Source organism: Panthera leo, chromosome D4 (assembly GCF_018350215.1).
Source record: "Panthera leo isolate Ple1 chromosome D4, P.leo_Ple1_pat1.1, whole genome shotgun sequence".
Taxonomy (NCBI): domain Eukaryota; kingdom Metazoa; phylum Chordata; class Mammalia; order Carnivora; family Felidae; genus Panthera; species Panthera leo.
In genome coordinates, this window is record NC_056691.1 from 8,695,933 (window position 1) to 8,718,736 (window position 22,804).

Below are 22,804 nucleotides of genomic sequence, written 5' to 3' on the forward strand. Positions count from 1 at the left end.
CTTTCATTTTCAGGAATTCAGTTTCCATGAGTCCTGTGGAGGGAGGAAGGAGTTAGGAGGAAAGGCAGGGAGCAGAGCAGGAGGACCAGCATCCAGTGGGGATTGGTTTCCTGACCCACGGACAGACCCAGCATGGAGGGTCACATTCACTTAATTCCCCTTTCAGTGCTCGGTCGAGGACAGTTGTCCAAAAGGCAGGGTTTTTACAAAATTTTTTTTTGAATTTTGTGTAGAAAGGTAAGGGGGAGGAGGTCCTGAGGGGATGACACATGGGGAGAGCTACAGAGGAAGGACCTTCAGCACATTTGAGTATGTTTCAAAGGGCAAGTCTGGGGCCTCCCATGATCAGTCTAGACCAGGGTTTCTCTGCTTTGGCTCTACTGACTTTTTGCATCAGATACTGCTTTGTTGTGGGGCTCTCTTATGCATGTGGAACAGCATCCCCAAACCTCTACCTATGAGATGCCAGCAGCCACTCTCACACTCCCTCACAGTGGTGACAGTCAAAAGTGTGTCCAGACTTTGCCAAATGTCCTAGGGGCAAAAGGGACTTGGGGTGACAAATGTCCCTGGGCTGAGAACCACCAGTCTGGAGATATATTTAAGAACACTCACGCAAACAATTTAACAGCTACCATTTATTGAGCATTTATTATTTCCAACCCCCATGCTGATATTACAAGGTAGGTCTTACTACCTATATTTTAGTTGATGAAACTGAGGCTCAGACATTTTGAGGCTCAGATATTTAAAGCTATGGCCCTAAACCCCACAGCCAGTAGTTCAGGGCTTGTGATTGACGTTCGTCTAACTCCAAAGCTTACCTAGTTCATGGCTGCGACATTCTCTCTGACTAGAAAATGAAGGATTTCTTTTCTTCAAGGAAACTCTTCTCACATCAACTCAAATCCGAAAATATTTATTGAGACACCATGAGAATTTGCAAGAGAAACCCAAGATGGTGCTCCTGTCTAGGAGTGTTGAGGACCGATGTCACTGGAGGGGGGTGGTCATGGTTCCTACACCACAGTGAAAGAAAAAAAATGACAGGGTCCCACTCGGGGCCAAAATGAATACTTCTAGAGCCAGAACTCTGAACTGGATGCCTTTCGTGTATGGCTGTTAAACGTGTCCTTGCACTGCCAACTCTGACAATATAAAGAAGGAGAATTGAAGCCTTGAGGTTCATAGGGTCTACCAGCCACGCATCCTAGGAAACATCAACTCTCTTGCCTTTGGGTGGGCTGTGGGTGGGTTCGAGCCAGACACTCCGCCATCTTCTTTTTGGCTCTCTGCAGGAACTCTACTTTTCCCCTTTCCCTTCTCATGGCAGTGTACTCATAGGCTTTGAGCTTACTGTAGTAATCAGAGAATTTGTTGTAGAGGATGGAAATTGGCATCCCATTGAGGATAATCCCAAATGCAATGCAGAGGAAGGCAAAAAACCTGCCCAGGATGGTCTCTGGGTACATGTCTCCATAGCCCACAGTGGAGATGCTCACCTGTATAGGAAGGAAAGTGGGAGAGAATGGTTAGCACTGTGATGGAGAAGACCGAGAACGGGGCAGGAAAATGTCCTCTGTCTCCCTGAAGGTACATGTGGGTCATGTAACAGCTCCTGCAGAGCCAGCTTTAGGAGGTACCAGTAGGTCTGCCTGTAGGACCTGAATCATGGAAAGAAGACCACCTGTGGAGCTGGAAGTCTTGGGCTTAAATTCTGGCTACTATAAATATTCTTATACACAATATAGAGGAGATCACAGCTGCTTTATAGGGTTGTAAAGAGCATGTAGGATACCTTGTGTAAAGTTCCTGGTGTAGCATGGGCTCAATAAATGTTGGTCTCTGCCTCCCCTCAGAGGGGCCAACTTGGGGACTGGGGGCCCTGGGTTTGCCTATGTGATAGGCAGTTCGGGAAGAGCTCAGGCTTAGAGCCTGTCAGACGTGGGTCCAAGTCCTAACTTTGACCCTTTACCACTGAGTACCGGTGGGTAAAACATTCAGTCTCTAAGCCTTGGTTTCTTCATCTAAAACAGGAGGATAGAGACACCTGGGTGGCTCGGTTGGTTGAGCGTCGGACTTCAGCTCAAGTCATGATCTTGTGGTTCCTGAGTTTGAGCCCCACATCGGGCTCGCTGCTACCAGTGTAGAGCCTGCATAGGATCCTCTGTATTTGTCTCTTTCTGCCTCTACCCTGCTTGCGCTCTCTCAAAAACTAATACTAAAAAAAAATAAAATAGGATAATCCCTAACACTAAGGATTCTCCTGAAGACTAAAGAAGAGGAATACAGAGCACTTAACACAGTGTCAGGCACACAAAAGGCATTCGCCAACCTTCTCTGGAGACAATTATAATACTTCTCAGAGTTATTATGTCGTTCAAATGAGATATTATAGATGAAGGTGCTTTAATTGCAAATGTCTGGAGAAACACTCTCATTATTTTGCAAAAGGGCTTTTGTAAGACATCACAGACCAAAAATATGTTCACCCTGCATGAAATCTTTCCCATCACTCTTGCACACTGCTTTAAATTCCACTAATTAGAGATTTATTTAGGTTAACAAGCTTCTGTTTTAAAATGCAGATACCCGTGGGACTAGTTATCAGTCAGTGTAGCCAGAGAAAACCTGGGAAAATCTCTTGGGGCCTGTGTTTCAAGCCTCATGTACTGAGTCTCTTTCTGGTCCCCAGACTGATGGCTAAATTACTAGAAGCCTTTTAGGCAGGGCTGTTGAGTCCTTGCAAAAAAACTGTGCATTGCACAACTGCAGGGGGCACTGTTTGCTTCATCAATTTGTGGTGTTGCCATGATTTTCTAGCAGACGGTAGTAAGACATAGTCAGCCCATGGACCCATGCTTGCACAGTGTTTAGCTTAGAAATGTAAGCATTTTTGTTTTGATGATGTAAGGGTTGGCCTGAACTTAGGACAAGTGTGACTGATTAGTTAGAATGAAGAAGTGGGCCAGCTGGGAAAATCTGGTGGCATTAATGATAGCTACAGCATCCTCCAGACCATACAAAGTGAAAGCTTGACTTCCTCTCTGGGGTAGGTGATAGACAACCTCTCACTGCTCTATCTCCAGTGGGATACCTGCTGAGGGTGGGCCTCCCCTTCCCATGGGGGTGGAATGCAAGCAAGCATCTAAGAGAGGCAGGCTGGTGTGGGTCACCTTAAGGAAATAGAGACAGCATGAGGCTATGTGGCTCTGAATCCACCTCCCAGCGGAGTGTAGACCAATGGGCTGTGGAAACGGGCTCCTGCTTGACACCTGCCTAAGGCGGGGGGGGGGGACAAAGGGTGGAGGGCACTCTGGCTCCAGGAGAGAATCTCCTTTGTCAGCTTTGTACAGCAAAGGGTGATAAGAGGCAGGGGTAGAGTGAGAGCGTGGGTGAATCTCGAAGTGTGTGTGGGTGCGTGTGTGCGTGTGTCTACATGTGTGTGTCCGGTCACTGGCCACGCCCTAAGGAAAAGAATCTGAGTCAGGTCTCTGTCCAGATACATGAACTGAACCCTGGCTTTCATATGTCATTAACCGCAGCGCTCCTACCTCTGTAAGACTGTTGAGTCACTCAGTCTACTTGCCCTGGAGGAGGCTGACAGGGAGTCTGGGGGCAGGGCTGAGTGACACTAAGGGGTAGCTCAGGACAGGAAGCATCCTCGAAAGGTGAGAGCACAGGCTTTGAGGTGAACTGGTTCCTCAAGGGTGCAAGACAGGGGGCAAAGGGCTAGGAGCATACCGAGGGAGATAATTGAGACAAAGTGCCTATTTTTTTTTCATTTATATATTTTTAAAGTTTGAGATCGTGTGTGAACAGGGGAGGGGTAGAGAAAGAGGGTGAGAGAGAATCCCAAGCAGGCTGTGTGCTGTCAGTATGGAGCCCAATGCAGGGCTCAAACTCATGAACCCTAAGATCAAGACCTGAGCCGAGATCGAGAGTTGGATGCCTGACTGAGCCACCCAGGCACCTGTTTTAAACTTCTGATCGATCCCTACCCTGGCTTTCTTGCACTCCCAACCTCAACTTCAGTTTTTTGTTTTGGCTGAACTTTGAGTGAAGAGTCAAAAGCAAAGAGAATTGGCTTAAGGAAGATTAAATATTTGATGTGAATATGGTAAAAATATTTTTGTATATCTTGGATCTCTATGTTTAGAGAAAAGATATCTTCTGCTAGGAGGCTCTGTATGACTGGTCCCGAAGAATTTGTTCAAAATGGATAGCGTATCTTTATATTGTCTGTTTTGTGGATACTTTGACTCAACCAGTGACCTGGTTTGTGCTCCTTGGCTCCAAGAGGAATGCAGAATTCCTTGGCTTTGGGGGACTTGTCTCCCTGTTCCTCAGACCAAACCCGTTTCTCCCTGAATGAATATTAAAAATTGAAGGCCCTAGACTGATACATAACACCTCACAGTGAGTTCTCACATTAGCATGAGTTGGGTTTGGAAATGTGACCGACATTCCTGCAATCCATCTGAGATTCCTGAAAACATTGGCTGGCTCAGCCCTCTGTAAACTGGAAACTTAGCAGTGGAAGGCTTACATATTTTCCCTAGCCTTTGGGTCCCAAAAGCCAGAACGTAACCTTCCTCCAGAAATGTCCCCTATTAATCAGCAAATACTGGCCTCCTAAACACGACAAGGAAGACAAGCATCCAGTTTTTCTCTGAAACTTTAGAACAGCTACATGGGAATTTCTCCTCCAACAAGGAATGTTTGTTTCCTTCATAACGAAGGAGGCATAGATGAAATCTCAGCACCTGGTAATCCATCCATCTAGGAATTATGATCCCAGGAAACATAACTGATTTTTCAAAATAATGAGCACCCCTTTCAGCGTTCCCAGGCAATCTGAGGTAGTAAGGACTAATGGTTCCTGGCTAAAAATAGTACATACCTCAATGCTTGTTGTCCTTGAAAGGATTTAGTTCAAAGGCCATACGAAGCCTATCCATGCTGCTGTTGCCACAAATACCTTAGGAATTCCTCTTTGGATTATAATCTGCACAGAGGATTCAGTGGCACGACCTTGAAATAAGTGGTCTTAGCCACCTGGAGGGTTAACGCTAGGTGCCAATCTTAGACTCAGGGGTCTCAACTCTCTTTTAAAATACCAAAGATGAAGAGCTGGCACCATTACAAAGAAGTAAACGGACATGTCTCAGTCTCCGGAGATAATGGCTCCGTGGAATTCAAAGAATGTTTTGATGGGTGGAAGCATTGTTAGAATGAGGTCATGGGTGAGGAGAGGACCTTGGAGAGAACAGCCAGCCTCATCTGTCCACTGAGGTCCTGACATGTATGTCAATTGCACAGTAAGGAGGAAGTATGCAAAAAGCTAAGGCAAATGTGGGATCTATGCATGTCGCGATAGAAAGGTACACAGTGATGCTGGCGTCCTCCACATCTTCTGTTTACTTGCTACTTTGCCCTCTACATCTCCATTGTGTCCCACTCAAGTCCTATTGGCCCTCAGGAGGATCCTAAGTCAAAGACCTTCTAAGGAGGGGGTCACCCCAGAGTCAGGAGTCTATAGGAGCAGAAGTCCTAAAAGTGCCTCACAGCCTTGGCCCCAGTGACTATGGCCCCTCCTGTGCCATTTCTGAAGCAGCTACAACGACACCGCCTCCTTTTACTGCTGCCTGTGCCAGACGTGTACCCACCGTCTCTCAGTCCCAAGTGCGACACCCCTCTGTACTCTTTCCTGTAGTCTTGCTGCTTGGGAGTCCACAAACTGCATTTCCCAGACTCCCTTGCTCGCTGTTTTCTGGTTGTGCTCTGCTAGTGAGAGGCTGTTGGCACACTGGAGGCGGATGAGGAGGTAAGTAAGGGTCTCCGCTCCTGCTTCTGATTTTTGTCCTCATCCTTCAATACAGCAGACAGATGTAGCTCATGCATCTTTTAGCACATGGGACACAAACCTCATGGTGTCATCCTAGGAGTTCCTCAGTAGCTCCTTCTCTGTACTTCCGGTTCCTTCTATTTGGCCCCCCAGTCCTAGGGCTGACAGCTAGTTGATGGAGTAACCACTTTTTGGGTTATCTTTGTTTGCCCGTGTTGCTCTTCCAGACTTCTAAACACCTGTGTATCTATAACCCTGTATCAAATTGCCTCTGTTTAAAATATCTACTTTTCTTGGTTTCTTGGTTTTCCTGATTGTAACTTGACTGATGCACCTTCCAAAGGGGTCTTCTTAAAAGCCAGCCATCACTCCGTAAGAAAAAAAAAAAAAAAAAAAAAAAAAAGGAAATCTCAGTGACCTTGTAAGGGCCACCTATTTGCAAGGAAATGATAGTGTACTTTGGGAAAACAAAGATAGGAGCAAGGTCTCTGTGGCACCATTATCTGTTCCCTCAGCTAGACATACGTTTTCTTTTTGAAGAGTTTTTGTTAGCTTATGAAGGAGTGAGTTCATGACATGGTTTCCTGTTGGGTATCTCTAGCTTTAACTCACTCTTGAAGCCCAGAAGGAAATGGCCTGTTGAACAGTCCAGTGCCCTCTTCTGCTTTAAAACATGGCCACATCGGAGACCAATGATGACCGCTTCATCAGAGAGCTGACTGTTCTTGCTGAGTGTGCCATGCATCTCCCACACCCAGGCAGCCCAGAGAGCCCCCGACATGGCTGGAACTGCTCAAGGTGGGCATCCCTTTATCTTGAGATGTGGAAGCTCTCCTGGGAGAGAACAGTTGACCCCTATGTATGTCGTGGGGTTTCTCTTCTCTTCAGTAGAGAGGGAATCACTTCTATTTTCCCCCCAAAGAATCTGCAAGCAAAGGTTATGGCTTCTACATGATAAAGACTATCAACTAGACAGATGTGGTAGCTTGTATTTCTTGTGGATTTGCTATGGGTTAGCATTTTACATATGTTTCTTATTACACGAGTGCTTACAAATAATCTTCATTTGACAGACGAGTGGGAGGGGACTATCTTGTATCCTAATGCACGAGCATTTGCAGACATGAATGGCCATGAGGGATTTGTTTTGCAGCTGTAGAAGTATTCACAATCATGAAAACTATTGTATTCCTCTTAAAACCTTGAGTTGAATTACAGAGGAAGGTTGTAGGATCCTTGGCATAGAGAGAGGGAAGATTATGAACAGCAAGTCAGATTCTGGGGCTGTCTGAAAGTACTAAAAACACATGGATGAATGGCTTAGAGAATCTGTCTCCAGTGTGGTTGAATATACGTGGAACACAGCACTGCATTCTGGAAGAAAATCTCAATTATGTTTTTCTTCATCTTTAAATCTTCCACGTGTGAGTGCATATTTTCCAATGTGTAATAATATATCTGAGCAGTAAAATCTTCCTACAGGAGAATGATTGTATTACTGACCTAATTTGTTTTTAATTACGGTATAGCTGATGCATAATGTTACATTACTTTCAGGTAAACAACACAGCGATTCGATAAGTCTATACATTATGCCCTGCTCACCATCTGTCAGCATACAACCCAATTACAATACTACTGATGACAGTCCCTCCCTGTGCTGTGCCCTTCATCCTTGTCATTTAAGGATTCCTAACTGAAAACCTGGCTCTCCTACTCCCTTTCACCCATTTTACCCCTTCCCCTACCACCCTGCCCTCTGGCAACCATTAGTTTGTTCTATTGATGGATCTGTTGCTGCTTTTTCTGTTTGTTCATTCGTTTCAGTTTTTAGGATCCCACATATAAGTGAAATCAGGTGGCATTTGTGGTCTGCGTCTGATTTATTTCCCTTAGCATATTGCCCTCTAAGTCCGTTGGTGTTGTTGCAAATGGCAAGATCTCACTGGATTTTTTATGACTAATACTCCCATTGTGTGTGAGTGTGTATGCGTGTGTATGTAGACACACATATCTTATTTACCCATTCATCTATTGATGGACACTGGTGCTGCTTCCGTAATTTGGCTACTGTAAATAATGCAGTGATGAACAAAGGTGTTCATAGATCTTCACAAATTAGTGTTTTTGGAGAACCTGGGGGCGCTTGGGAGCCTCAGTTGGTTGAGCGTCTGACTCTTGATTTCGGCTCAGGTCATGATCCCAGGGTTGTGGTATTGAGCCCCACATCAGGCTCTATGCTGAGCTTGGAGGCTGCTTAAGGTTTTCTCTCTCTCCCCCTCTCTCCCCCTCTCTCCCCCTCTCTCCCCCTCTCTCCCCCCCTCTCTCCCCCTCTCTCCCCCTCTCTCCCCCCCTCTCCCCCCCTCTCCCCCCCTCTCCCCCTCTCTCCCCCTCTCCTTCCCCTGATTGCATGCAAGCATGCTATCTCTCTCTAAAATTAAAAAAAAAATTAATGTTTATTTTTGAGAGAGAAAGGGTGGGGGACAGGATGAAAGAGAGAGGGAGGCACAGAATCTGAAGCATGCTCCAGGCTCTGAGCTATCAGCACAGAGCCTGACACGGGGGTTCAAACCCACAAACTATCAGATCATGACCTGAGTCAAAGTTGGATGCTCAGCTAACTGAGCACCCAGGCACCCCAGTGTTTTCATTTTTTTTGGATAGTGAATTTCCTGGGTTATACAGTATTCCTATATTTCATTAGTAACTTCCATACTGTTTTCCACCATGACTGTACCAATTTACATTCCTACTAACAGTGCATGAGGCTTTTTTCTTCTCTTTGCCAACTCTTGTTATTTCTTGTCTTTTCGATTCTAGCCATTCTGAACAGGTGTGAGGTGATATCACATGGTGGTTTTCATTTGCATTTCCCTGATGATAAGTGATATTGAGCATTTTTTCATGTGTCTGTTGGCCATCTGGATGTCTCCTTTGGAAAAATGTCCATTCAGTGGGCCTAATTCTTCATAGCTTTCTGTGTCTAAGCTCTTGGCCACAGAACTTATCAATGCTTCCCTACACTGGGTGGGCTAACCTGGTCTGTTCTTGGACTCTGAGTTTGGCTTTGTGACTGGCCTTGACCAGTGGGTTGAGCAAAGGACAGTGCTCACATGATTGAGTCTACATTCTCCCTCTTGCACAGGGCCATGGCCATGAGTCCATGCCTGCTGGAGGATCGAGGAGATAGGGTCTCCTCTCTTTGATCTCAGCTGTCAGCCAGTTGATCATAAGACCTATGAGTGACTGGCACCAGCCCAAATGAGAAAAACCTTCTAGTTGAATCCAGCCTAAATTGCTGACAGGCAAACTCCTAGCCAAATAGATGTCTGACATTTGAGACCATTAAGTTTTGGGTAGTTTGTGATGCATCATTATTATAGCCATGAGTAACCTAATTTGTGCATAGCATAAATAACCTAATTTGGGCATAGCTGGAATACACATTTATCATGGGCATGTGCTGAAAAAATTTTAAATCATGAGATGTATGATCAAGAAGAGGCTTGGAGACAACTGGATCAGAGCTACTTTGAGGATTCCATTTCTTACTCTCTTCTCTGTTGAGTCATGTCTATAGAGACGGGTTTCTTCTCATTGTTCAAATTTCAGCTGAATGTCATTCTTCTCCAGTGGGGCTTCTCTATCAAAGGTAGATTCTGCTGCGCACGCCACCCCCCCCCCCCCCACCCGCCAGGTCTCTCTCTATCCTATTATGCAAGACACATCAGTATCTGAAATGATACATTCTCTTTCTCCTTTGGAATGTAAACTCCATGAGGGAAAGAAGTTCCTATTGTGTTAATGTTGTTCTGTCACTCAAGATCTCCAGTGTTTTCATTACTAGTTGGTTCAGTGAATGAATAAGATGGATTTTGTGAATCTCACAAAAAATTCATCTACATGTTGTCTCTCTCTCTACTGGGCATTTACATCAGGAAACAAGAGGTTTTGTCTACATAATTTTGACAGCATTCTTTTCTCTTTGCTCTACGGAGAATATGGGCCCTTGATACACGATACGGAATGTCACCAGAAGTATAGGGAAGCATCTGCTTGATCTGTATTGTCCGGGGGCACAGAGCAGTCTTTAAATGTTCAAGGGGGATTGTTCTTAATGTTTTCATAGGTTAGTGTGCAAACAAATGCATTAGTCATAAGGATTTTTACTAGTCTCCCAAATTCTCAGAGAAGAAATGCACAAAGGCCATTGGGAAAATGTGCAAATTTTGGCCTGTGAAAACAGTGCCGGATGGAGATAATGGCCACAAATAAAATTCACATTGGCCAAAGCAATAATTGGTAAAATGTGTTACAGATAAAAACCAAATGATGATTCAATTTTTACTGTAAAATTAAGGGAAAACACTAATTTTGACTAACATAATTTGAGTTAACATAAAAGGGATAATTTGAAGGGTTTGAGTGTCATTGTACATTAAACAGATCAAGAAATTAGATGCAATCAATAGGCATGCACTCCGGGGAATTTTTTAGAAAGAGAAATCATAAGCAATTGAATTTTTATGAGTTTTTAGATTAATATACAAAGTCCTAAAAAGTTTTGTGGGTTAAAGGTAAAGTATCAAAGCGTCCCCCAGGCCTTGCCTGTATATATGGGAGTCTTCTAAGATACTTGGATGGATGGAGACCTAGACTCTCAGACTTAGTAGCATATCATCAGCATGTGGATTTGCCCTTTCCTCTTCCTGCTTTTCTCAGCTCCAAAGTAAATGTCATTTACTGGGGACCAATCATCCTCCATCAGCTCTATCTGTACACATGGTTTATCTATGGCGACGACCTTTTGTCACTTGGAATGTCATCACAGGTGTGGCACTGGGCTAGCTCATGGGGAAGAGCCTCACACCATCCCTGTTACAAAAGAAGCCCCCCAAATCCTGTTGGACACGTGAGTGCTCTGTTTTTCAGTGACAGAAGACTCACTGAGTTGTAGAGCTCGGTAGCCACCCCGTTTTAGAGACCAGAAAACTGAGGACGGAGAGTAAGGGAGTGAGGTTTCATAATTACTTAGGGACACAGTTTATTACTAGCAGATCGGGGACTAGGATCCAAATCTCCCATCTTGCTGAACTATAATACTAGCAGCCCTGGGCTGGTTCATCTCAGAAATCCGCCCCAGACTGTGGGTTCTACCATACCCAATATTAGTGTTGAAAATACCTAGTTCCTCACATGGAAAAACCTCGTGACATTTGCCTAATGTTTTTAAGGGCATTACAAACCACCTACTCTTAAAAAAAAAAAGGAAATCACACACCCAGTTCTTCCCTCTCTGTACAAATGTCAACTTGTCAATCAGCATTTCCAGTGATTTAGGGATTTTCTGGGGATTTAGCCTAGCACACCAGAAACACAGATGCTTGAGTAAATGGCCTAAGAGACTACCAAAAGGCAAATACTAAAGGAAACAGCAAAAATAAAAGACTACTAATTAGGCCAGGCCTGGGGCAGATGTAACGGTTGAAAGGGAGAATGCTGGGTGCAGGAAAGGAATGGGTTTATTGTGGGAGGGGCGTGGGTTTCAGTCCTCACTCTGCTAGTTCAGCTGTACGTCTACACCCAAACCCTCTCGGTTCCTCTAGCTGTAGAGCGGGGCAAGAATGCTAGATCCTAAAGGAACTTGAGTGCTACTGGAGCAAATTTCAGTTGTAGGTGCTTCTTTCCACATTCTGATTGGGCCAAAACCAGGGGGATTTCAGTTAGGGTGGACGCTGGCCGGCTGGGTCTCCCCTTTCCCTGGCATAAACGTACAGTTTGCTTTTTGCTTCAAATCTGAAGCCATTTCCAACATGTCCTCTTAAACAAACAAAAAACCCAGCGATCGTAGCCACTTGACAGGGTTGCAATACTGAAATAAGATAAACTTTGCAAACCGCTTAGGACCACAGGTGTTCTGTAAGTGGCGAGTAACAAGAATGACCATGACGAATGGTCCCCCTTAGGGGGGCAACAAGGAAACCTTCGTAAAATCAGCCTGTCCAGAGACTCAAGATGAAACCTAGATTTGGAGGTGCCCGGGACGAAAGTCAAATTCCGTGACTTACTCAAAGACTGTGCCTTTCCAACTCCGCGACAGCCACCCCGGTTTTCGTTAGTTGGAGGCGGCGAAGGCACGGATGGGGGTGGGGAGGGGAGCAGCGGCGCTTAAGCAAGGCAGGGGACAGGTCAGGGCACGAGGCTGAAGGCAGGCAGGCGGCTGATGACCCGGGAGGGGGGCGGGGGCCCGCTACTCACCGCGGCCCACCACCAGGCGTGCGGGATGCTGGTGAAGTTGGTGTTGGGCACGTCGTGCTCCACGGAGTAGACGGCCGCCGAGAAGGTGAAGATGCCCATGGTGATGAAAAGCATGAGGCAGCCCACCTGCTGGTAGCACTGGCGCAGCGTGAAGCCGAAGGCGCGCAGGCCCGTGGAGTGGCGGGCCAGCTTGAGGATGCGCAGGACGCGCATCAGGCGCATGACGCGCAGCACCTGGCCCACCTTGCCCACGCGGCCCACCGTCTCCAGCTCGTGCTCCCGCGGCGCGCCCTTGCTGCGCGCCTGGTCCTCGCCCGTGAGGCACTCGAGCAGCAGCTGCAGGTAGAGCGGCAGGATGGCCACCAGGTCCACCAGGTTGAGGGCGCTGCGCGCGAAGCGCCGCAGGTCGGGCGTGGAGGCGAGGCGCAGCAGGAACTCGAGCGTGAAGAAGGCGATGCACAGCATCTCCACGTGCTCCAGGATGGGCCGCGGGTCGCCGCCGCCCGCGCCCTGCGCCGCCCGGTGCTGCATCTCCTCCACCGTGTTGAGCGCCAGCGCCACGACGGACACGAGCACGAAGAGGCTGGAGGCCACCCCGATGGCCTTGGCGGCCACGGACGAGAAGGGCTTCTCCAGAAGGTTCCAGAGGCGGCGGCGCTGCGGCCCGTAGAAGCGCATGTCGCGGAAGAGCTCCTCGGCCTCCTCGGCCTGCGCCTGCGCGCGCAGCTCGCGCTGGATCTTGAGCTGGTCGCTGAGCTCGTCGCGCCGCTCCTCGAAGCAGATGCGGCAGCAGCGCGGCGTGTACTTGAGCCGCACGCCCCAGTAGCCCAGCTCCTCCAGGAAGCAGCGCGGGCACAGCTCGTCGCGCACCAGCAGCACGCCCGACGCGTAGAAGTTGTAGACGAGCTGGAAGACGGCCGGGTCGCGGTCGAAGAAGTACTCGTCCGTCTGCTCCTCGTAGTCGTCGCACAGGCCGAGCTGGCGGCTGCGGCTGGTGGACGTGGCCAGGCGGCCCAGGCGCGTCTTGGGGTAGCAGGCCAGCTCGCAGCAGTCCAGCCGGTAGCTCTGGCCGCCCACGTTCACGTTCAGGGTGGACGACGCGGCGGGAGGGGCGGCGCGGCCGTCGGGCTGCGCGCCGGGGGCGGCCTCCGGCCGCGCGTCCTCCTCGCCTGGGTCGTCCTTCAGCTCGTCCTCCTCCCCCCCATCGTCGTCCTCCTCGATGTAGTAGTTATAGTTGCCCTCGGTCCACGGCGGGATGCTGGCCAGGGAGCCGGAGCGGGCCCCCACCGAGCAGACGCTCCTGCGGTGCTGGCTGCTCCCGGCCTGGGGCGCGTCCCCGCTCTCTGTAGTATTCCAGGGCCTGTAGCCCCACGACCGCCGCCTCTCGCTCTGCTTCAGCATGGCTGCGGCAGGTGCACCCCCTGCTCTGCCTGGGGACTGCCACCGGGAGGATGGATCCTAACCCCTGCTCTGTCTGAGAGGGGCCTGCACCAGACGACCAACGTGCCCAGCCCAGCCCTGGGGGAACTCACCAGACGCAGGCAGATGGCTGATGACTGCTGCTCTAATCTTGCTGATAGGGAAGCAGCAAGTGTTAGGAGGGATTTAGAGCCTCTTAGCCACTTTCCTCCCCCCTCTCCCTGCCCTGCCTGACGTAGGGGTTGACTACGTGGTCTTAAATCTGTAGATAATCAGAAGGCGGCAGAGGTTATTGCCAATAAAAATGTCGCCAATCCTCAGGCCCGCCCTCAGGAAGTGCTCAGCGAGTTTGGACCCCGGGGGAATCCGTGAATTAGCTGTAGTTGCACGGATGGCTGTGTTTTGGTCTAACTGATGGAATTGGAGCCCCTGTGATCAAGGAAAGAGACGGCAGCAGAATGCTCAAAGCGAGTTGGTCACAAGTCTGTCTTCTACTCCACGTAGCCCCTTGTTTAGATCACCTAAGACCTCGAATGTTTCCCAGGCTCTTTCTGTCACACGATCACAGTCGTGTTTCCCAATGGGTTCCGCCTAGCAGCCTTGCCCTACTGGATTTCCGTTGGCCTGTTTCTCTGCCTCTTTCCCTTCCTTCTCTTGAATGGTAAGAACATATTTCCAGAAAGAATCCAGGACTGGTGGGTACATGTTCTTGCAGCCCTGCTTAGCTGCTGTGTTAGGCCATATGTAAAGGTGGCCAGACTTTATTCCGAGGAAAAGGTCTTGATCGTTTTCCCAAACCTCAGTTAAAATATTTTATAGGTTTCTTTCCATGGATCAAGTAACGTGCTAAAGGCTGGGGATGGAAACCCGATGGAGACACAGTTGCTCACGGTTTTGTAGGTGATGGAAACAGGCGAGCCCAGCTAAAGAGTGGGTGGCAGAGAAAAGGAAGAGACTGGTTTTGAGCAGGGAATTTGTTTTTAAATTCAATTTATGTTGACTAGCTCATGGTTATGGTTAAAAAAAAAATTCAAAAGGCACAGGGTACCTGGGTGGCTCAGTCAGTTGAGCATCTCTTGATCTCAGCTTGGTTGTTGATCTCAGGGTTCTGAGTTCAAGCTCCCTGGGGGGCTCCACACTGGGTATGAAGCGTACCTACAAAAATAAATTCAAAAGATACAAAGGTGCATTACAGTGGACAGTTTCTCTTTCCCAAACCAAACTTCTAGTTACCACATGTGCCACTGAAGAAGCCACCACTGTTACTCATCCAGAATACTTTTTGGTTGTTCTTTCAGAACTATTCTAAACAAATGCAAGCTAAATCCTATCTCCATCTGCCATCTGAAAATCTCTATATTATCAACACAAATCATAGTACTCTCTACACATTGCTTTTTCCAATTAACCATGTGTCTCAGAGGTGTTTTTATGTGTGAACATAGATGTCTGCCTAATTTTGAAAATAGTCTGACAGTGATAAACATTCAGATGGTTTTATATATTTGCTCTTATGAACAATGGCGCAGCAAATAACCCTGTCATGGGCGTTACTTTATATGTGTTTACGATGTGTAGGAAGGATCACAAAGAAATCTGATCAGATGGGGGCAGAACAAATTGGACAGATACCTTGGGGAAAGATTGATAATGACATCATCTTATACATACATGGAACGATCAGGGTTATTTAAAATAATATTCTGTCCAATAGGAATGTGTGGGCCTTATTTGGAATTCTGATTCAAACAAAAAGCTTAAAACATTTTTGAGACCACTGGAAATTTGATTTGATGATATTTAGGAACTGTTAGAATGCTTTATGCGGGTGCACCTGGGTGGCTCAGTCAGTTGAGTGTCTGACTTTGGCTGAGGGCATGATCTCACTGCTGGTAAGTTCGAGCCTTGCATTAGGCTCCCTGCTGGCAGCTCAGAGCCTAGAGCCTGCTTCAGATTCTGTATCTCCCTCTGTGTCTGTCCCTCCCCTGGTGGTGCTCTGTCTCAAAAATAAATAAACATTAAAAAAAAGAATAAGGAATGCTTTTATGATAATGGTCTTGTCATGTAGAAGCGAAAGGCTGTGTATCTTTTATACAAACATACTGAGGTATGTATGGATGGAGTGATTGGATACCTGAGATTTGCTTCAAGATAATATAGGAGAGAGAAAGTGGGTGGGCATTGCATTGAGTCGGGGCACCTGGGTGGTTTAGTTGGTTAAGTGTCCAACTCTTGATTTCAGTTCTGGTCATGATCTCACGGGTTAGTGAGTTCGAGCCCCACATGGGGCTTTGCACTGACAGCAGGGAGCCTGCTTGGGATTCTCATTCTCTCTCTCTCTCTCTCTCCCTCTCCCCTACATGTGTATGTGCTTGCTGGCACTCTCAAAACTTAACAAAAAACTGGCTGTGAGTCAGTAACTGCTGAGTGATGGGAATATAGAGTTTCGTTATACTGCTCTCCTTTTGTATGTGTTTGAATTTCTTCATAATCAGGTTTTAAAAAGACACATAAAGGATACATTGTTAGAGGTGGAATTGGCAGGTCCAAGACCCCACGTTTGCAATTCTGATCAATGATGCCAATGTCCCTCTAACAATATTACTAATTTAAAACTCATCATCACACTTCTTCAGCTCTGCCCATTTTATAGGTGAAAAATGACATGTGGGATCATTTTTTTTTAATTTGTAAATGTTTGTTTATTTTTGAGATACAGAGCCGGGGAGGGGCAGAAAGAGAGGGGGTGAGAGGATCCAAAGGAACGTCTGCACTGATAGCAGGGAGCCCAACATGGGGCTGGAACCCACGAACCTAATCATGACTTGTGTCAAAGTCGGCTGCTTAACCGACTGAGCCACCCAAGCACCCCTGACACGTGGGATAATTTTAATTTGTATTTCTTTTACTGTGAATGCAGTTTGGCACCTCTTCATGTCATTAGCCATATTTTTTTGCTGTGTTTCTTACTGATTTGTGGGAGAGCTTTCTACATTCTGAGAATAAACCCTTTGGTGGGGGCTTTATGGTTTGCAATTTTATCCTTCGGTGGGTTTTTTTCCCCCGTGTAAATTGTTTATTTGAGGACTTCTCAGTGTTGTGTCCTATTAGGAAAGTCTTTGCCACTCTGTAATTTCTAAGAATTTTCTTCTTAGGGTTTTACTTCTCACAATTAAGGATTTGATCCTTCAAGAATTAATTTTGATGTAAAGAGTGAGATACGGACCCAACTCTGTTTTCCAGATTTTATCCACATGTCCCAACACATTAACTGAATGATTTCTCTTTTCCTCACTGGTGTATAATGCTATCTTCATCATGTAGTTCAGTTTTGATTATGCCTTATGGTTGTTGGGCCAGGTAGCAGTTTCTACAGGGTCCGCACCTGCTGTCGCTGTTAACCTTTCAATAAGCCTCAAATCTACAAGCTTAAGATAACACCTAAGCAGTCCTAGCCTTTAAGTTCATAAATGCACTTCTAGTGTTCTCTTACTAGCATACGATATATTTTTTTAAGTTAAATTTTTTTAGTGTTTATTTTTGAGAGACAAAGCACTTGTGGGGGAGGGGCAGAGAGAGAGGGAGACACAGAATCCAAAGCAGGATCCAGGCTCTGAGCTGTCAGCACAAAGCCCACCATGGGGCTCAAACTCAGGAACTCTGAGCTCATGACCTGAGCCGAAGTCAGACACTTAACCGCCCGAGCCTCCCAGGCACCCCTTTCTGACATAGAGTATTAGTGTTGTCTCTCCATTCGCACCATGAACTGCTTTCCGGTTTTATCTCTTCTTTATATTGTGCTCTGTTCTGTCAACAAGTACCTTTTCTCTTCCGAATCGATCGTACTACTGGAAAAAATTACCACTGTTTTCATAGTTCTCATTTCCTCTCTTTCCATTGTGGTCATCGACCACTTCTTACCTGAGCTCTCAACATCGTCATGGCTTTAGTACTGAAAAGCAAGAGAGGTGGTCATGTTTGTAGGACCTCTCAAAGCTAAACACAACATAACCATGTCGTGGACGGGGGTGGATACCCTTGTTGGGCCCCCCGGAATGGTCTCTTACCCCCCAAATGCGTCTCTCGGTGTGGGCGTGTCGCTTGGACTTCACCCTTGGATTTTACCTTTGCAAGGGGGACGGTCACCATACCTGGAAATGCTTTCTACCAAAGAGAACTGTCCAAAAAAAGAACGTGTGTGTTCCTAAAGTGATGAGTTCCTCCTCCTTGAATGCGTTCAAGAAGCTGCAGGGCAGAGGGAAAACCTGTATGATCTTCAGGCTGGCTTCTGCCTTGAAATGACTCATATTCCAACTCTTTCCTCGAGGATTCATTTGCTCTGAATTCCCTTCTGCCTTTCTTCTCTCACAATCCTTGCCCTTCAGAAGTGAGCTCAGACATCACCCTCCTCTTGGAGCAGTCCTTCTCTGACACCGCTCTCTGTTTCCTCAAGGTAGGTTAGCTGCTCCTTTTCAGTGTTTCCATTTAAGGTAACACACATCACTAACATAGAATGTGAGGCACTTACTTTAATGAAGAGAGACTTAAACATTTTCCCATTAGGAAGTTTTAGAAGTGCATTAGAGAAAAATTTTAAAAATCGAGTAGAGTGCTAATCACCAGTACAACAATAATAGCATGCCCAGATTCTGAACTGTAGTAATGCTTACAACAACCTGTTGTGCTATTCCTGTTTTATAGGTAAGGAAACAGGGAAGTTAAATGACTAACTTGTGAGTGCACAGCAAGTAAATGGTAGAGCTGGGTTTTGTTCCGGACTAACCAGGCTAACCAACAGGTTGCAAAATAGCATATACATAAACACCACCTACAGTGTCATCAACCAAAGACAATTACTGTTAATATTTTAACCTGTGTCTTTCCATTCAATTACACACACACACACACACACACACACACACACACACACGGATATATATATTTAACCTGGTCGTGGTCATATTGAACATAAAATTATATATCCTACTGTCTTCAGCATTTTCACAGGAGCAATTTTTAAAATGTTTTATTTATATTTGAGAGACAGAGAGACAGCAGACGAGCGGGGGAGGGGCAGGAGCGAGGGAGACAGAATCCGAAGCAGGCTCCAGGCTCTGAGCTGTTAGCACAGACCCAGACGCGGGGCTGAGATCATGACCAGAGCCGAAGTCGGATGCTTCACCAGCTGAGCCAGCCAGGCGCCCCAGAAGCATTTTTGATGAAAAAAAAAAAAAAAAGCCTTTGTAAGCATTATTTTAAAGGCTACAAAATGCTCTGTATTTTGGCTGTGTCATCTGTAACTAAACCAAATCTCTCTTATGGAAATAAATATGTTTTAGTATTCTACTATTATAAGTAACGATAAAAATAGGTTTGAGAGCTTTTTGTTGTTGTTGTTCTTAAGGGTTTTGTTTTTGTTTTTGTTTTTTGTATTCTGAGTAATTCTTTGAGACCGTTTGGCTAGATTTTTTTTTTACACCATTCTCTTTCAATATGGAGGCTTCCCATGTGCTGCTGGTCCTGACGTTTGTTCTTCTGAGGACAGCCTTTCTCCACTCCAGCCTGTTTTCTTTTCCTCCGGCCAACTCCTGTTTGCCTTGGGTAGGCGGAAGGCTAACCCTTCTAGCCTGTCCTCCAGGATGGCCTCCCGGCCTCCCGGCCTCCGGCAGCATTCAGCCCCCTCCCCCTACCTGTTCTGCCCCAACAGCTTCATTTGGCCTAGCAGAGCCCTCAGCACAAATGCTATCTGCGTGCAAACAAGACAGGACTACGAGTTCCAGAAGGGCCGGACAGTGGCTGCTTTGTTCACCGTTTGATCCCCAGGTTCCAGTCCAGTGCTTGGCCGATAGCTGGCAGTCAGAACTGCTAGCTGAGAGAGTGAAGTATTTGATGTCTATGGCCAGCTTGTTTTGCAGTTTGCCTCACGGTCCACTCTTAGCCCCGAAGAGAGGGAGTGTCTTGCACAGCGGCTTAGTCAGAACAGCTTTGCTCCTTGTTATTTGCTCAATGAGAAGTGAAAATGACATGACCCTTTTGTTTTACCCAAGTCTATACTGTTGATTCACTTCAAGGTTCCCCACTAGCCTCTCACGTCTTCAAGGATGAAGGCCGTCTTGTCTCTTTGGCCCCAACACCAAGTGCGGTTGAAGACCTCTCTGTATTAGTTCTTACAACGGCATGTAAATCTGTAATCACCTTAAAAATGTTAGAAACAACAACAACGGATTGACTGCTCTGCACTGATGTAGCCCGAAGCCCCACTGGGGAGGGGAAGAAAACTAGCGAGCTCTGAGGAAAGAAAGTGGTGGGGGTCCTACCTGCTCGTCTTTGGTGACACAGATTGATAGGCAGCGTGGTACAATACGAAGGACATTGAAACTAAAGCACATGGGATTTTGCTTTCTGCTTTCTGGTTCAAAGCTTTGGGAAAATTGCCTCGACCTTTATCATCTCTGTTTCCTCATCTGTGAAAGGGGGCACTGGGGGATTTCTTGTTAATATAAAAAGAGAACGCCCCTCTACTTTATCTTCAGTTGGCTTCCCTATGCCAAATCCTAGCACATAGGAAAGATAGGCATCTCTTCTACATCCGGCCAAGTCCAATCCCAATTCCTGATTATATACCTACGACACAAATAGATTTCATTTTTAGCTCCTGGAGTGTTTCTCGGCAGACAAACAACCGTCCCATTTGCAGTGCACCGTTAAAATGAATTCCTTTATGTTAATGCAGTGTTGACTAATAGAACTTCATATGTTGGTAGACATATTTTTATGGCTTAAAACGTGAGTAGTGCCACTGAGGAACAGAACTTAAAATTGTATTTAATCTTAATTAATTTATATTTAATAGTCCTGTGTGGCTAGTGGCTACCATGTTGTACAGGACAGTATTAAGATGACTTGTGCCTGGATTGTCCCTTTTAAAATAGGCACTGGCCCCCAGGAGCAATGCCCTTTTAAGACATTGACCCCTCAGTCACATGAGGTTGCCAGCATAAACTGGCCTACTACTTCTAGGACTAAAAGGGAGTGAGACAGAGGAAAAGTAATTTGGATATGACAATGAATAGAGCTGCGGGATGGGGCAGAGAAGTCTGAATGGGGGGGGGGGGTAGGCTTGGGGGTGGGGCATTTCAGAACAGATTCAGATCCTGGGCGGGATGGGGGTGGGGGGCGGTGGCTCGGGAAGAGCCTAGAGTGCAAAGGGAGTAACTAAGGCAAGTTGTAAGAAGACCACGGTTGCTGAATGCAAACACCTTTGCAATTTTGCCCAGACCTAGTCCTGAGAAAGGCAGAGAGAGAGATTTAGTATTCACTAGAGAAACTGTATTTCCTTTAAGATCTTTGACGTCCCCATCAGTAAATGATTAGGGTTGTAATTGTAAACTGGGACATTCAGATGAAGAGCTGGATGATTAATACTCAAGCCAGAACAAAGAAATTATCAAAAAACAAAACAAAACCCAACAATCTTCCCAACTTTCAATAAAGGAAAAAGAGTAGCTTTTTGAGAGGAAAAGTATCTGTTAAGCCTGGTGAATTTCTTCCACTAACTGAATTATTTAAGTATTTGCTCACCTCCTTCTCTTGAAATTTGCCTGTCTCGTCCTAGGTAAAGTGTGCAATGAATGGAAACAGCAAAAGATTGCAGTGTCTCAGTTGTTTGGAATCGTCACTGACCCAGTGAAAATTGTCCGTGGGTTTGGGAAAAAAGAGTGAGGGATGTGGGCGGCTGCTTGTAACAAAACACTTTTGTTGCCAATGTCCTGTAATCAGGCTTCATCTGGTGGTGGGGGGTGCTCCCCCTTTTGTAAGCCCATCCATCCTTTTAAATTTTTTTTTTTTGATGTTTGTTCATTTTTTTTTTTTAATTTTTTTTTTTTAAATTTATTTATTTTTGAGACAGAGAGAGACAGAGCATGAACGGGGGAGGGTCAGAGAGAGGGAGACACAGAATCTGAAACAGGCTCCAGGCTCTGAGCTGTCAGCACAGAGCCTGACGCGGGGCTCGAACTCACGGACCGCGAGATCATGACCTGAGCCGAAGTCGGCCGCTTAACCGACTGAGCCACCCAGGCGCCCCAAATGTTTGTTCATTTTTGAGAGAGAGAGAGAGAGAGAGAGAGAAAGTGAAAGTGCTTGCGCATGCAAGCAGGGGAGGGGCAGAGAGAGAGGGAGACACAGAATCGGAAGCAGACTCCAGGCTCTGAGCTGCCCACATGGAGACCAATATGGGGCTCGAACTCACAGACCATGAGATTATGACCTGAGCTGAAGTTGGCCACTTAAGTGACTGAGCCACCCAGGCATCCCTCATCTGTCCTTCTTAATTACCTCTTTTAAAGATGAAGAGCCTGTGACTAAGAAGTGTGGTTTCTTGCCTGATGTTGCTCTGAAAGTGGCTGGTTGAACCGGATCCAGAATCTGGGACTTCTCTGTCTGCTACTTGGGCACCTTCAGGTCCTCTGTGCGACCTCTAATGGTGTGTCCCTTCCTTAGAAAACCTCCCTTTGATTTCTGATCTTCATTTTTCATTTCCTCTAAACATACATAGACAGTCTTCCAACATGGTTCTTTTTTGTTTTTAATTTTTTTTTAACGTTTATTATTGAGAGACATGAGCATGGGAGGCGCAGAGAAAGAGGAGGAGACACAGAATCTGAAGTAGGCTCCGGACTCTGAGCTGCCAGCACAGAGCCCCCCACGGGGCTCAGACTCACAAACTGTGAGGTCATGACCTGAGCCTAAGTCAGCCTCTTAAATGACTGAGCCACCCAGGCACCCCAACATGGTTCTTTTTTGTTCGCTTTGCCCCCACTGCCACGGCTGATCTTGCCACTTATTCTGCCATTTTGGAAGTGGATGCCATCCAATTCAATGTAAAGTGTAAACATGCTGTGTCTAAGACCCTGTGCTACTTCTGAGCTGGGAGGGACCCAGTGGTCCTCTGCTCCCACCATTCACTTTAGAGATAAGGAAACTGAAGTGTACGATAAATCAGGTGACTTACCCAGCGTCCTGTAGACAGTTGAGCTGGTACCTGCCTGACCTTGGAACCCTGTTCTCATTTCCCCTAACTTGACATTGCTCTGGCATCACTGCATCTCGTTTTTCACTTTGGACTTGTGTCCACGTGAAAGAAGAAAATTAGACATCTGGAAAGCGTGCTTTTGAGTAACTTAAATATCAGATCCTGACATTTAATAGAGAGCTAAGGTCCGTGACCGCAGACGAATTGCTTTGGCTGGTCTGATTCCACAGCAAATGTCTCAGTCC

General features: G+C 46.5%; 1 protein-coding gene across 1 annotated transcript; it reads right to left on the bottom strand.

Moving 5' to 3' along the window:
- Positions 1 to 668: 668 nt before the first annotated feature.
- Positions 669 to 13,525, bottom strand: KCNV2 (potassium voltage-gated channel modifier subfamily V member 2). Its single transcript, XM_042913252.1, has 2 exons — positions 12,107 to 13,525; positions 669 to 1,502 (listed from the first exon to the last, which is right to left on the bottom strand). Exons 1-2 carry the CDS (start codon positions 13,505 to 13,507, stop codon positions 1,221 to 1,223), a joined length of 1,683 nt encoding a protein of 560 aa, XP_042769186.1. The 5' UTR covers positions 13,508 to 13,525; the 3' UTR covers positions 669 to 1,220.
- Positions 13,526 to 22,804: the final 9,279 nt, after the last annotated feature.